Consider the following 13,645-nt stretch of genomic DNA (forward strand, 5'->3'; position numbering starts at 1 on the left):
CAATAAATCAATTGCTATGTGTATGAAAAATTCAAAAGCATCACAACAAGCAGGTAATGAGACCGAATTGTTTACACACAAAATGGCCGCCTTTATTGACCAGGTGTATTTGCTTTCACCTGATCCATTTATTTCTCCCTGCATGTGGCAGACGTTGGCGGTGGCGGGATCTCTCTCCCGCCTGAATCATTGATGAGCGTTCAGCCCGCCGGCGTAATCCCGACCGACACTAAAAGTCTGTCTAGATTTAGCGTCATCAAATTTTCATCGATAAAAGTGCGGCAGCAGAGCTCAGACTCTTTGCTCTCCCAAGATGCACTCTGGCTTTTACCCAAATTTTGCTCTGTTCGTGCACTAAGCTAAGATGAAGTGGCCAAAATAGTAGAAACAAAACAGTCGTGATAATTGTATTGTCGTAAGATTACACTTCAAGAAAAATCTGCAGTACGTATTAGTGTTTTTTTTCTAGGAACTTGAGGAAAAACTTAGATGGAGGTGAATGGTAGCTAATAACATGAGGCCTCTTATCAGACAGGCCATTAATTGGCTGGCGGGGTGCAACTTGTCAGCATCAAAAGAATGTCGCGACGGGTAGATAACCCCTCGACATGGAGGTAATATTTCTAATTACCACCCACTTGTGCCACTGTCGCTTCCATTTTATTCTCAACAATCCCTTCCCCCCCAGGGCACTCGCATTAATGGTGAGAATAAGGCTGAGTCACGCGGTCGATTCCCCTCATCCTCGTTCCAGCACTTTACGCCTAAATTCTACTTCTTCTTTTTCTCTTTCTCCTTTAGCCATCCACTCCTCTTTGGTGGTGAGAGGGAAGGTGGGTGGTAGCCTCTTTTCGGCCACTTGCACCTTGTAAGAGTGCCGCGCTGTAAAATATGCATGACGACACATTTTCAAGCAACCCACTGACTCTTAGCTAACTAGGGAAAAAAAAAGTATAATTAAAAGTTGTTGTTTTTTTTTTTTTTTAAGTAAGTGCATTTTCAACCTTGCAGGTGGAATGGTTGCCGTACTTATTTAGAATATAAATAAATTATTTAATCTATACGGGTAAAAAAAAAAAAAAAGCGTGAATAGTAGCATCAAACTCAATGACAATGCTCACGTAGCACCCTGCTAGAGAGACTTTTACTCTTCCTTCCTTTCCTCATGCAAAAAGAAATTACCGCTATCCGTCTCCAGATACGGCGGCCTCCGGCAGACCCGATGATTCCCCCTGATGATAGCGGTGGCCGGATGCTCTTGCCGTGTGCATTATTGATGGTTGCACGCTGCCACCATTTTAGTGCCTCAGTAGGCGAGCAGCAGGGGGGGGTGAGCGCCATGCATCAAGTGAATCAAGAAACATTCAAAGTGGCACTAACATGTAAACAAAGAAACCCGAGGATTGCGTGGGAAGAGTTATTGATCTTATGGAGCCATATTTATATATCATGATCTATTCTCACCTTTGTTCGATCAATTTGGCAACATCAGCAGCTGTAATGGCACAAACATCTGTCTCGCTTTTTAAACATATTCTCTTTCATCCATGCAGCACACCTGTCGGCCATCTTGAGCCTAAAAGAGAGGGGGGTTATGAGGAAGGAAGCACATGTGAGAAAAACACTTCAAGTCCTGAGATTATACAGGCAAAAATTGGCTGTGTAAAAATAAAAAAATCTGATAATGTCATTCAAAGTACCTGTGATGATAGTTTTGTTGTTCTAGTAGGCTTTTCTTGGCATTTGCGTAAGACCGTTGACTGTTTTGTAATCTAGCCAAGATCGCGTGTGTGGTGTCCGCTGCATCTGCTATTCGAAAAGAAAAGCAAGCATACACAACTAAATTATTAAATTTACCCACCCCCACCCCAACAACTACCTCTGACCCCGCAGCCCTTCTGGCATGTTTGCCGCCTTACGACAAGTGAATGTTGTGCAATTTATGTGAGGCAGCAGGTTGAAGCTAATGCGATCAAACGCACCATAGAGCGAGCCGCTCCGGCGGGACGTGAGGGTTGGGCGACTCGTGAATCGGTGGGCTTGCGTGCCAAGCGCTGCCAGGTGTCTTCGCCCTTTCCTGGAGCACTTGTATCCATAACAGCCCTGGAGGCATGCCGGATGACAACGCGTCGTCACCTGCAGAGGCTACACTTTGTCATTGTGCACAGCCGCCATGTTTCTTTGTTTTGCTTGTGGAAATCGTTTCCCGCCATCGCCTGGCAGCGTGCCCGGACCGCCGTCGCTGCCGTATCTCCTAAAATCAAGTAGAGTGTTGATCGGGTTAGCCAGCAGTAAGTGCAGGTGTAAGTCAGGCGCTTCCTGTTTGTCTTCCTCGTGTCTTTCAGCGCTCCAGCTGAGCAATTATCTCGACATGTACACATCCATGATGGTGTCTGACAACAGGGTTTTTTTCTTCAACTGCCCCCCTAACCTGATTGTGATGTATTGTTAAATATTTCTGTCCACTAAACATATAAATGTTTTTTAATGTAGCTTTTGGGTTAACCAAGGCTTTCGAGCTTGGTAGGATGTAAAGTTAAGGTTTCTAAATATGGTTTCATTGTTGGGTTCCTAAAGTATTTTGCGGCGTTTTAAAACATCCTGAATGGTTGTTTTTGTGCAAAGGTGTTTGTGAAGCTTGTAAACAAAACAGGTGAGCTATTGCTGCTGCCACGTCTCATTACGGCAACATTGGCGGCTTTTACAAGAAAATAACAATTCCCAAACAGCTGCGGGCCATCTGAAACCACCCGTGCTGCTTCCGTCACGGCCCTGCCACACTGGACCAGAACAGGAAGTATCAAAGCACCCATCGAAATTCTATTACACTGATTCACATTAAGATCACGGGTGAACAATAACCTATTCTGGCTGACTGGGCGAGAGGCTGCATGAGTACACCCTGAACTGGTCGCCAGCCAATTACAGGCCCAGCAACTATATACATTCACGACCCAAGTACCATTAAGAGTCTTAAATAGACCTAACATGCATGTTTTTTAAATGTGAAGTGAAGCTGCACTATCGGAAGAAAGCCCACATACGCACCGGACAAATAGGCTGGAAAAAAAGACTGAATTAAAACCTTGAACCTCAGAACTGTGAGACATACTAACCATGTATGTAAATAAATATAAAAAAAAAATACATACAATACTCAGCTTCATGATGGAATTCGTGTCACTGAAAACCGGAGGGAGGCAGCCCAATCTTGACTTGAGTGCTTTCTGACCTATTTGAATAACCATTCAATTTCAAAAATTAATGAACAAACAACAGTCATACGTAAATTCTATCTAATTATTTCACGTTGTTCATACAATTTAGTGACCATACATATACACACCATTATTTCATAAAATAAATGTAAAACATACTACATTCTGACTTATATCTATACAAAAGTAAAAACGTCTTACCTTGGTTACGTAAATGTGCGTCCATTTTGTGAAAAATAAACGAAAAGGAGCGTTTGAACAGGCATCCAAACAAACAAAATGTCCTCGAGGAGCAACGTTCATGGTGTCAGTCTACACGTCCTTAAATGACCACTACGTATTTCTTTTTCTTATCAATTACATCTCCACGATACGTATTAACCCTAATTTTTAGAATAAATAAACAAATTAACACATCAAATTTGACAAATCGTCCGACGTCGTTTCCGGGTCACTTCTGGTTTGGACCGGAAGATCCGCCCTCCGCTAATTGTTCGCGCCTTCACAACCCGGAAGTGGCTCCTGACGTCATATCATGTTTATAATTATTAAACTTAATCAATGTGAATTACTTTTTAGATACGAGATATGTACAGTGCTGTTCAAACTTTAATTATGCAGTATTTTTTAAAAACCTTTGCGACACTTGATAGATTATAATAATAATTCTACAAATACACAAATATGATTTATACCATATTCATTCTGTATAATAGTAGCATATAATGCGTTGAAATTGTATCCTTCATTTGTGGATATAATTCAAAAAGACAAAGCCACAAGAGTTTGGTAAAATATATACTTATTTATTTCTTCATACAAAGAAATATTATGAATGTTTAGTATTTAATTGTCTAGAAACAGCCGCTGCATTTCGCTCTTTGTATGGTGTGTAAAATTCATTCACCAAAGACAATAATGATCTTTTGAGCATCCGTGTCACACGTGTTGTTGTGAATAACACAAACAAGTCAGGTTGAATAAAACTCAACCGCATAAAAACAATGCAGCTGCGAGCGCAGGGTCACTTTTTAATCTCGTTTTGCTTGATTGCGGCGGTCCCATTTAAACCCTCCATCTCGAAAAAACTTCAGTCTTTCTATGCAGGACATGACAACTGTAAATGCTTCTTTAAACATTGCACCGAGGATACAAGATGTGGACACACGAGTTGGAATCCGGGAGAAAAAGCAACTAAAAAGAGACAACGAGCAGTCGAAAAGAGTGGAATCGTATAAATTTAAGAGGCACAACATCAGAACGTTTTTTTTTTTTTTTTTTTTGCTACATTCAGGCCTCACGTTTTAATACGTGACGTCTGCTAATGTACAGTCAAACAAAAAAGCGCCACGACAACCGCGCGCAATCTCCCTTCTTGCATATTAACGATTCAAGTAGAAAACAAACAAGAAAAAGCTAAAAGATAAGGCGGTGGGATATGTGTAATTTTGATGTATTTTGGGGGGCAGAAAGTTGAATAAGGATCGTGAGATGCGAAAAGGGTTTAATAATAAGGCATAAAACATGTTGGTTGGATGCTAAAACACTTGCCTACGAGTGTTAGTAGTTTTACTAGTGACACTATCATTAGAAGGACAATACTGGTAATTCTAACTATGGGCGCTGTAATAGTGATACTAGTAATAGTAGCATAACTAGTATCACCAATAGCAGTAGTTTCATTGATAGTGTTTCTAGTGAAGCTATTAGTTGCGCTACTAGCATTTGTAACGATAGTAGCCATAGTAGAGATTCTAATGATAGTAAGGAAACCTCTGGGAGCACTTTATACCCGTAACATGGCGTTTTTTACTCAGAGCTCTGTGTTCAACCCATCAATGCTTCTGGTTTTCTAAATTGGAAACCAGTGTAGGACATCATGCGGGCTGGAATCACTTGCCAAATGGACAAAAGGAATGTTTATTGTAATAAAGAAAAAAAAATGTGTGAGCCAGATGCTATTAAAATTATGGTTAGGCAGCTTAGTGAATTAATTGCTTAAAAATAAAAATAAATTATTATAAAATAGATTTCTGTACATTTTACATATATATAGCAATATCTCCACATTTTGCCATTCAATTACCAGGGATCTGACAAATAATAATAATAATAATAATAATAGTAATAATAACAATAAAAAATATGGATGAAGTCTTTTTCTGCCCACATCAATCCCAGCCAAAGTTGTGTGCTGTCATCTGGTAGAACTTCATGTTGAAGGGCCGGTAGAAGTCTCTGAGGCGGCGCACGACCTCGGGGCGGATGTCGGGGTGAGTGCGCCCTTTGGTTTTGCCCAGGCAGTGGGGCTTGCTGCTGCCCTCGGCCTTCTTCAGGCACGGGAAGCCCTTTGTCTGGTTGAAGTAGAAGTGTTTGTCAGTGATGATGCGCTTGAGGCCCAGGAAGTCCTGCACGCGTCCCAGCTCGCCGGCCGGGTCGCTGATGAGCCGCTCGCCGCTCACAAACAGGATCTGCTCCATGGGGAAGTACTGCAGCCAGTTGTCCAGGTGCTTGGCGTAGATACCGATCTGGATGGCGCTCCAAGACGTGTCGATGAGGCCCGTAGTCCTGTTCTTGAAGGTGAGGCTCTCAAAGGACGGAATGTCGGGCTTCTTGGACAGAGTCTGGGTGTAGTCCGAAATGGCCCGGGTCACCGGGTCCCGCACCACCACGATCAGCTTGGTGTCCCGCGACATGGCCGAGATCCGGGCGGGCGCTTCTTTGGTCACGAAGTAGCTGGGGGTCTTCTCCATGGTGATCTGGCCTTCCAGGGTCTTGGGCATCAAGTCCCTGTCAGGACAAAAGACGGCAGTTTAGCCATGTTGTGTCACCTAATCAAGTAGATGGAATGTATTTGTGATCAATGACTTACTGAGCCCCACTTAGCCTCATTGGAGGAGTCAAAAAGCAATTAGTTGCTAAATTAACCTGATTAGCTCAAAGCATTAGCATAATCACTCACTCTTAAGACGTCGCTCTTTGCACAGATTGACCGGGGAATTTATAAATGACCGCTAAGATGAAGAATTTCTGCCGTTGTTGTTTTGCTTTGGGAAGTGTGATAAAACTTTTAAAATGACGGTGCATGAAAACAAGTTTTTTTTCTGATATTTATCACTTGTAATTTATTTTTTGAAGACACAGAAAATGTAAAAAAAAAAAAGAAAAACAAGTTTAATCCTACTCGGTGGCGCAGACATTTGGGTTAGCGATTATGCTGATCCGAGCGGCACGAATCCCTCAAAGGCTTTGCGATCGCAGGAGCGTTAAAAAAAGAGGACGCTTGGATGGCGAAACAGTAAAAAAAAAAAAAAAAAAAAAAAAGCGCCAAATTCCTCAAGAAGAGGCCCTTGTGCACATAAAAAAAAAAAACTCTTCACCTCTGACTTTTCTGTGTTGCCAGAAAAGTAGAGAAAAGAGAGCGGGTGGACTTTGGCTCTTTGGGAATAACAATGGCTATTCTCCTCCCTTGTGATTTATGAGCTGATTCTCTTGAAAGATGCTGTCAGCGAGCTCTTGTGTTTCTTGACCGCCTTTTCAAAGCCGGCCCATTGTGAGCTGCGGCAAAAAGGTCCGAAGCACAAGAGGCGCTTATCGAGAGCGCCGAGAAACCTTTCAAGGGGTACGCTTCAAGTGGAACGTGCAAAAACATCCCAACGCCAAAAATGTTTATATGGACGAGAAACCAAAGACTCTTTTTGGCAACGTTCATCCCGCCTAAAAAAAACAGAGACAGAAAGTCAAAAGCAGCGATAAGACACAAAGCAGAGGCTCTTGTCACATGACGCCATCAAACGGAGGTCGGCCGCCCACCATCCTGCACCCCCCCCCCCCCCCTGCTACCACCCACCAGTTCCCAGCTGAGATAAACAGAGAGGAAGTGGGTTATTTCTGTCTGATGTGTCCCTCTTCCTCCTGTCGCGTTTGATTGGACGATAATGGCCCACCGCAGGCTGGTTTCTATTTGATACAAAAGGTTGGGTGCCGAATGCATTTGAATGTCAAATGATTGTTGGATTTGAATGCAAGCAAATAATCGTGCCGGGGTTTGTGTGGCCTCGAAAAGGCAGAGTGATATTTTGTCTCCGCACTTGAATCCAAGATGACCACTAGCCTAGCTAGCTCAGAACTGTATTTTGTCCAGAATCCGTTGAGTGACGGCTGTGCTGTCAAACATGTTTTATTAATACCGATTGTGTAAAATCAGGAAGTACTGAATTCAAATTTAAAAAGACGAGCACTCAAGAGGAAACAACCTTGCGCCCACAAGCACCATCAACACTTGAGTGGGATCCAAAAGCCACTCGAGCGCCACTCCACATTCATTCCCGCCTCCATTGATCCCCGAGATTTCCCGGCAGGCTCCATAGGTCCGACGGCAAAGTGACATTTCTCAAGAGGGGAAGGAAGAAATGAGCACTGAAAGGCTGCCTTTCTTCTCCAGAGAGCCTCTCATCCTTATCCAGATCCTTCACGTGAACATCAAGTGGGAGACCCAACGATTTTTTTTGTTAAAGGATCCAATAAGGATCTTAAACGCCACTCGATTGTTCACATCAAACATGTGCTAATGTTTACACGGGGACGCTCGCCTTCATATGAGCAAGCTTTATTGTGCGCATTCATCATCAGAACCAAGCCATTGCGGGCTTCTGTTGTATATTTTATAAAGTGGCACTTAAGCACAAACAGAAGCCAGACGTCGTGAAATAAAAGTCTGCACCGACACGGAGTTTAACCGCGGCGTGCGGCGTCGCTCGTAAATCCAAAGAAGACGACGCGCTTTGGAGTCGCGCCCGATGCGTAGTTACAAATGTCAATCCAACCCCATAAATTGAATCCAAATACCGAAGAAAGACGACGTAGACCGCGAACCCTTGATGTCATCCAAATAATCGTAGTATCGGGATGACGTCGAACGCCATGACATCTTTGCTGTGTCATCAGAAACCATTGAAGGAGGCCTCTGCTATTGTGAGCTACAAAGCTTATCAAAGAACACGAACAAAAAAAGCAGGATTTCCCCTTTACAGCGACACTTTACTTCGCCGTGCTACCGATTCGCTTGATAAATGCAACTTCGAAACGATGCCAGTGTTACACCGGCCTGGGAACACGCTGACCCAACCCGAACCGGAGTCGACCCCGACCGCTGTAACCCGTCCCCATCCATCATCAAGCTGTTGAGCAAGTAAAAACAAAACAACTACAGAAAGAAATAGTCGCTTCGAATCCACACCGCGTCTTGGAGGCGACATCAGAAAGTAGTGAAGACATAAATAGAGAGCAGAGATGATTGTGGTTGGGGTTGCGGTCGACTTGTGACAAGCTCAAATGATTCAATTCCATAAGTAGCCATCATGCGTCCTCCTTAAAGAAGAAAGCGGGAGCGCCTCTAGCTCGTAACCGCGGCGGCCCAGAATTACCCGGCGCAAAATGAGACCGCGGCTGAGCTAGCAGCATGTGCTACCGAGGAGTAGTTGCAGGTTCAGCTTGGGAGACTTTAGCTGTGTGAAGGTGAAGAGTCAGTGTGAGTCTATGTGTGTGTGTGATTGTGTGGATTTCCCGACAGTTGACATGCACCATGAGACATGCGACGCCTTGATCTCACTGCAGCGAAGATGAATAAAAGATGAAAAAGCACATGCCACCTCAATCCCTGACTCCACACATGGGGGGGATTGTTTTGCATTACTGGTAGTGAAGCTTTGGAGGGTCAAAAAGGTCATGTCGTTTCCAGGAAGGCAGTGTCCCTTTAACGAACGCTAGCTAGTTAGCATTAGACTTACTGCCATGCATGGCCACCAGTTGGTTTGAATACAGGTGAGTCGCTGCTGGCATTAAGCCAGTCGTCTCAGCGGACAGGGACGTCCACATATTTGAGGACATTGGCGAGAGACTCTAATGAGCTCTGCGCTTTTACTGCCTGGCTAATGGAAATCTCAGGAGACCCCAGTCATGTGTCTCCCGGAGGCGGTCGCCCTTCTCCTGCAGCCTAATGGCCACCTTTGGGACTTCATACCTGGGACAAGGAGTGCGGCTTCATCACAGTCGCCTCCTTCTCAAACCAAAATCGTTGGACGGTAATAATGATTAACGTGCGTGTTATTAATATTAGCACAGACTCTAGGAAAAGCTGAAATTTAACGGACTGTGTGTTTATTTAGTAGCGGTGAACTGGAGGGGAGGGGGGGGTTGAAGGGGGTGCGTACTGGCGTCTGAATTATCACCTCGTTAAAAATGAGACTAATTTGAAAGGGACACACAGGGAGTGTTTGTGTTTTTATTGTGGATTGTGTTAACACAAACACTAATGTGTATGTGTTCGCAGCGGCCGTATTGTCCCGATCGGAGTGCACTGGGGTGCTTGAGGGGGGTGGGGGGGGGGGGGTCTTCCCGCTTTCACAATTAACCACTTGTAATGACAGCTTAGGCCAGGACTGGAGGGGGGGGGGGCATACATGCTGACCAAAGGGGGACACTTGTGGTCAGTGAGGCCTGCAGGGAACGTTGCCCCCTCATTGGACGGGTCAAGCGTGACACAGGACTGAATGAGTGAGCTTCACACATTTAGGGTTAGGGTTGATTTGAAAAGATAAATCTATGTATATTGGAGGTGGAAAGCAACCAAGCAATATGGTCTAGGTATGGTAGCAACCGTCCAATGGTCAGATGGTCAACAGATGTGTGACTGACCCTGCACGCCCTCCAATCAGACTCGGGCAGTCGATAGCCGCAGAGCGATTCCCATAAAGGTTCCGCACCAACGAAGATGTAAACCTTCGTGTTGGCAAAACGGCGCCACAGGAGGAAACGCGACGGTTTGATGCTTTTGCGAAATGGTGCAAAAGTTAACAAAAGGAGCAGGTGGGCCTCTTTTTTTTTTTTGGAAGGGGAAGGAAGGAAGGTCACGGGCGATAGACACTGGACGGGGGTCACCTGCCGGGAAACTCAAGCGCACCCCGCTAAGGATGAATAAAAGAGTGAGCAGCCATCCAGGACTGTCCCGGATGCGTCACGGGGGGCAGGAAGAGAGGAGCTTGGAATTTTAGGGATTTGGGGACAAAAACTTTCAAAGTCTGTCAAGTCTGAAATCACAAGACCACTATTGTTATTATAACAATTCTTACCATTGCTTTATTTTTGATCATTTTACCTGGCACTAGTTGATTTCACTCGAAAAAAAAATCTGAACAAAAACCTTGTGTACTCTACTAGCTCCTCACATGCTAACGCTAGCCAGCCACACACTCCAGACCAGCAAACAGGTGCAAAGACAAAATGGAGATGGAAAACAAATGCGCTTTGCAAGGAGAGGCCTTTAGGTGGAATGAGGATTTGTTACAGAGAAAACAAGTGAATGTATTTTTTTGTATGAACAATAGTTAAAAGTGTCGTGGAAAAATATAGTGCCACCTACTGATCACTGTGAGGAGACAATTAAACTATACCAACTGATCTATCCGTTTTCTATACCGCTTATCCTTATTAGTCTCGGGCGAGCTGGAGCCTATCCCAGCTGACTTTGGGTGAGAAGTAGGGAGAGGAGCACACTGGGCTGGTTTTTCAGCCAATCAGAGGGCACATGGAGACAAACAACCATTCACAGCGATGAACAATTTAGAGACGTCAATAAACCTAACATGTAGTATGTTTTTGGAGGGGGAGCATACAAAAGGCCATTGCAAAGATTAAAATCTTAAAATTGTGAGGCAGACGTGAAACCCACTAGAAAATTTAAAAAAAACATGTTGATCAGTTGAAGGTGAATATAAAGATTTCATTTTATTATATTTTTATTTTACAATCTGATTGAATGAAGAACTACAGAAATCGGAAAACATTTACTGATGAGAGAATGAATTTCTGAGCATTTGGTTACTTTTACATTAGATTAGGTAGAATTGTTCAATTGTCCAAAATAGGCGATCAATAAATTTTCAATCACTCGTTGCATCTCTGATGAAGTTACGCAATACAGTAACGCCATACACAAAACTAATACTGCAACACAAAGATTATTTATCCTTTTCGGGAGTGCAATGTGGAAATATAAGTGAAAATAAAAAAATATTCCTGATTTTACTCAGTTTTTGGGTTAAGTTAATTATGATCAACTCAATCGAACTATTAATACAACTTAAACTGTGTCCTTTAAAATTACACAAAATAAATAACTCAAATACATCAACAAGAAGACATGAGCCTATTAACCATTTTAGCACTTTTAGAAAAATAAATAAATGCAATTATGCATTGTTTTGCCATAACAATGTCAAAAAATTGTTTTTGAGTTAAGAGCAATAAAATGGTCAAATTCTGCAGAATTTGGGAAATTTTAAAGTAAAATGTGCCAAACCAAAGCTGCTCATTTCATTCCAACCAAACATTGGTTTCACAGCAATTTATGCAAGTAATAAGCCAGAAGAGCTGCAGTGTTGCACCGCGTCCAATAGAGATCAGTACACGCTGCACATATTTAATAGCTGGAAAAAATGCATAAAAAATGTATTCCAGTTTGTACCAAAGTGCTTTTTTTTTTTTTTGATTAAAGAGTCGATTAAGTCTTAAATGGTAATCTTAAATGGTAAAATACATAAATCACACTAACCAAACAAATTGCTGCAAAAACTGCAAAACTGGATTGCAATCGGCGCCAACGTACTTTTGCATCGAAGGGTGAATAAAGTAAAAAACGTTTTAAGGGAAATATGCATGAAATGGTGCAAAAACTGTCCTAAAGTGTATTCGAATCTGTGCCAAAGTACTTTATTTTGCAATCAAGCGTCATTAAATTTGTAAAGCATGAATGACGCAGACTAGGGAAGGGAAGAACTTGGTTTTTAAAAAGTCGATCAAATGATGCACATCTGTGTAAAATGATTCATTAAAGGTGAGGTGGCTTTTACCTGTACCACTCGAGGCCATTGTCGTAGTTGCGGTCGAAAAAGTGCGGCTCGGCCCCCACTGCCCTGATGTCCGGGTGCACGCGCAGGAACTCGAGGAGCGCCCGGGTGCCTCCCTTCTTCACCCCGATGATGATTGCCTGTGGCAGCTTTTTGCTCCCAGCGCCGTTGGAGAAGCTCGACATCGAGCTGGGCTCCGGCGCCCGGGGCTCTGGTTCGTCGCTGAGCAGCAAGTCCCGGGACGCGGCTCCACGGGCGGCCCCCGGCTCCTCGTACTCCACGTCCTCCCACCGGAGCCTGGAGAGCAGGTCGGCGCGCTCGGTCCTCTCACTCGCCGCAGAGACCGGAGCCCCGTCCCGGTCCCGGGGCGGGTCGAGCAGCACCCCAGTGGAGCAGGGACCCACGCAGGAGTAGAGCACGAAGATCCAGATGAAGAGCATGATGCTGAGGAGGAGCGCCTTCTTCTTGCGGCAACACGGGCTGGGACGCGGTGGGCTATATTCCATAAGCCTCCCCGGTCACAGGCACGTCCCAGCGGGGCATGTCGCCTCCGTCACTCCGGTAATCCGCCTTGACAATTTGCGCTCATAGCTCACCTGGAAACGTCTCAAATTAAGTGAGTTCAATGGAGAATAAATATTTTAGGAGAATATATCCGACAACGGAGGATCATAGAGTGGATTATAAATCATTTTTACACGACTCAAAACAGTGTCAAAGTTGGCAACGTCAAGTCCCTCCGGATACCGACGTAAGTTCACCTCACATCGGAGTCAGGAGATGAGTCGAGCGGAGCTTTATATAGCAGCGGGGGAAATGATTGGCAGCCACAGTGGCCAATCAAAGCGCTCGCTTGGGCAGAACATGCAGAGGTTTGTTGACAGAATCCAGCCAATTAGAAGAGAGGAGGTGTGGCTGAATTCATGGGCTCATCAAGTACGGGCATTGAAAACTATTTTATAACTTACCTATTTCAAAACTACCCACATTCTGACTTTCTTCTCAGAATTCTGACTTTATTCTCAGAATTCTGACTTTAAAGTTGAATTCTAACTTTATTCTCAGAATTCTGACTTTAAAGTGGGAATTCTCACTGGCTCTAATCGTCTTCCGTAAAAAACTGCACTTTAAAGTGTTAGTTAATTTTACAAAGCATATAATTCAGTAAAATTAAAGTTGTACCGATCTTATTACAGTTATAACAAATTAATTGAAGTATCTCAGTCATTAAAGTCACTCAGTCATTAAAAAACAGGGAATGCATGCAACTGTTGCATTTAATAAAATCAAGCGATGATCTTTTATTTTTTCCAATAAGGTTTGACACTAATTCTTTCAAAGGAACATGCACAAGGGCACTATTTTATTTTTAAAATGGTAAATAATTTAACAGCGAGTCATTCATATATAACTTAAATCACGCTGAAATCAACACCAGATTATAGACTATGTGGTAATAAACAAATAACTTTTTCAAAAACTAAACTTGAAAACAATTTAATTTACTCGGTAGCTCGTTTT

General features: G+C 43.5%; 1 protein-coding gene across 1 annotated transcript; it reads right to left on the reverse strand.

The window, feature by feature from the left end:
• Window positions 1-4,003: 4,003 nt before the first annotated feature.
• Window positions 4,004-12,911, reverse strand: hs3st3b1b (heparan sulfate (glucosamine) 3-O-sulfotransferase 3B1b). The gene is made up of 2 exons (XM_037277915.1): window positions 12,128-12,911; window positions 4,004-6,008 (listed from the first exon to the last, which is right to left on the reverse strand). Exons 1-2 carry the CDS (start codon window positions 12,628-12,630, stop codon window positions 5,390-5,392), a joined length of 1,122 nt encoding a protein of 373 aa, XP_037133810.1. The 5' UTR covers window positions 12,631-12,911; the 3' UTR covers window positions 4,004-5,389.
• Window positions 12,912-13,645: the final 734 nt, after the last annotated feature.

Source organism: Syngnathus acus, chromosome 19, assembly GCF_901709675.1.
Source record: "Syngnathus acus chromosome 19, fSynAcu1.2, whole genome shotgun sequence".
In the NCBI taxonomy this organism is placed as follows: Eukaryota; Metazoa; Chordata; class Actinopteri; order Syngnathiformes; family Syngnathidae; genus Syngnathus; species Syngnathus acus.

Bases quoted from the DNA above. Each gene is read 5' to 3' on its own strand.
- hs3st3b1b (XM_037277915.1), bottom strand. From the start codon at position 12,630: ATGGAATATAGCCCACCGCGTCCCAGCCCGTGTTGCCGCAAGAAGAAG. The intron at 6,009-12,127 runs GTAAAAGCCACC...TTGTCCTGACAG, and splicing joins AATGGCCTCGAGTGGTACAG to GGACTTGATGCCCAAGACCC.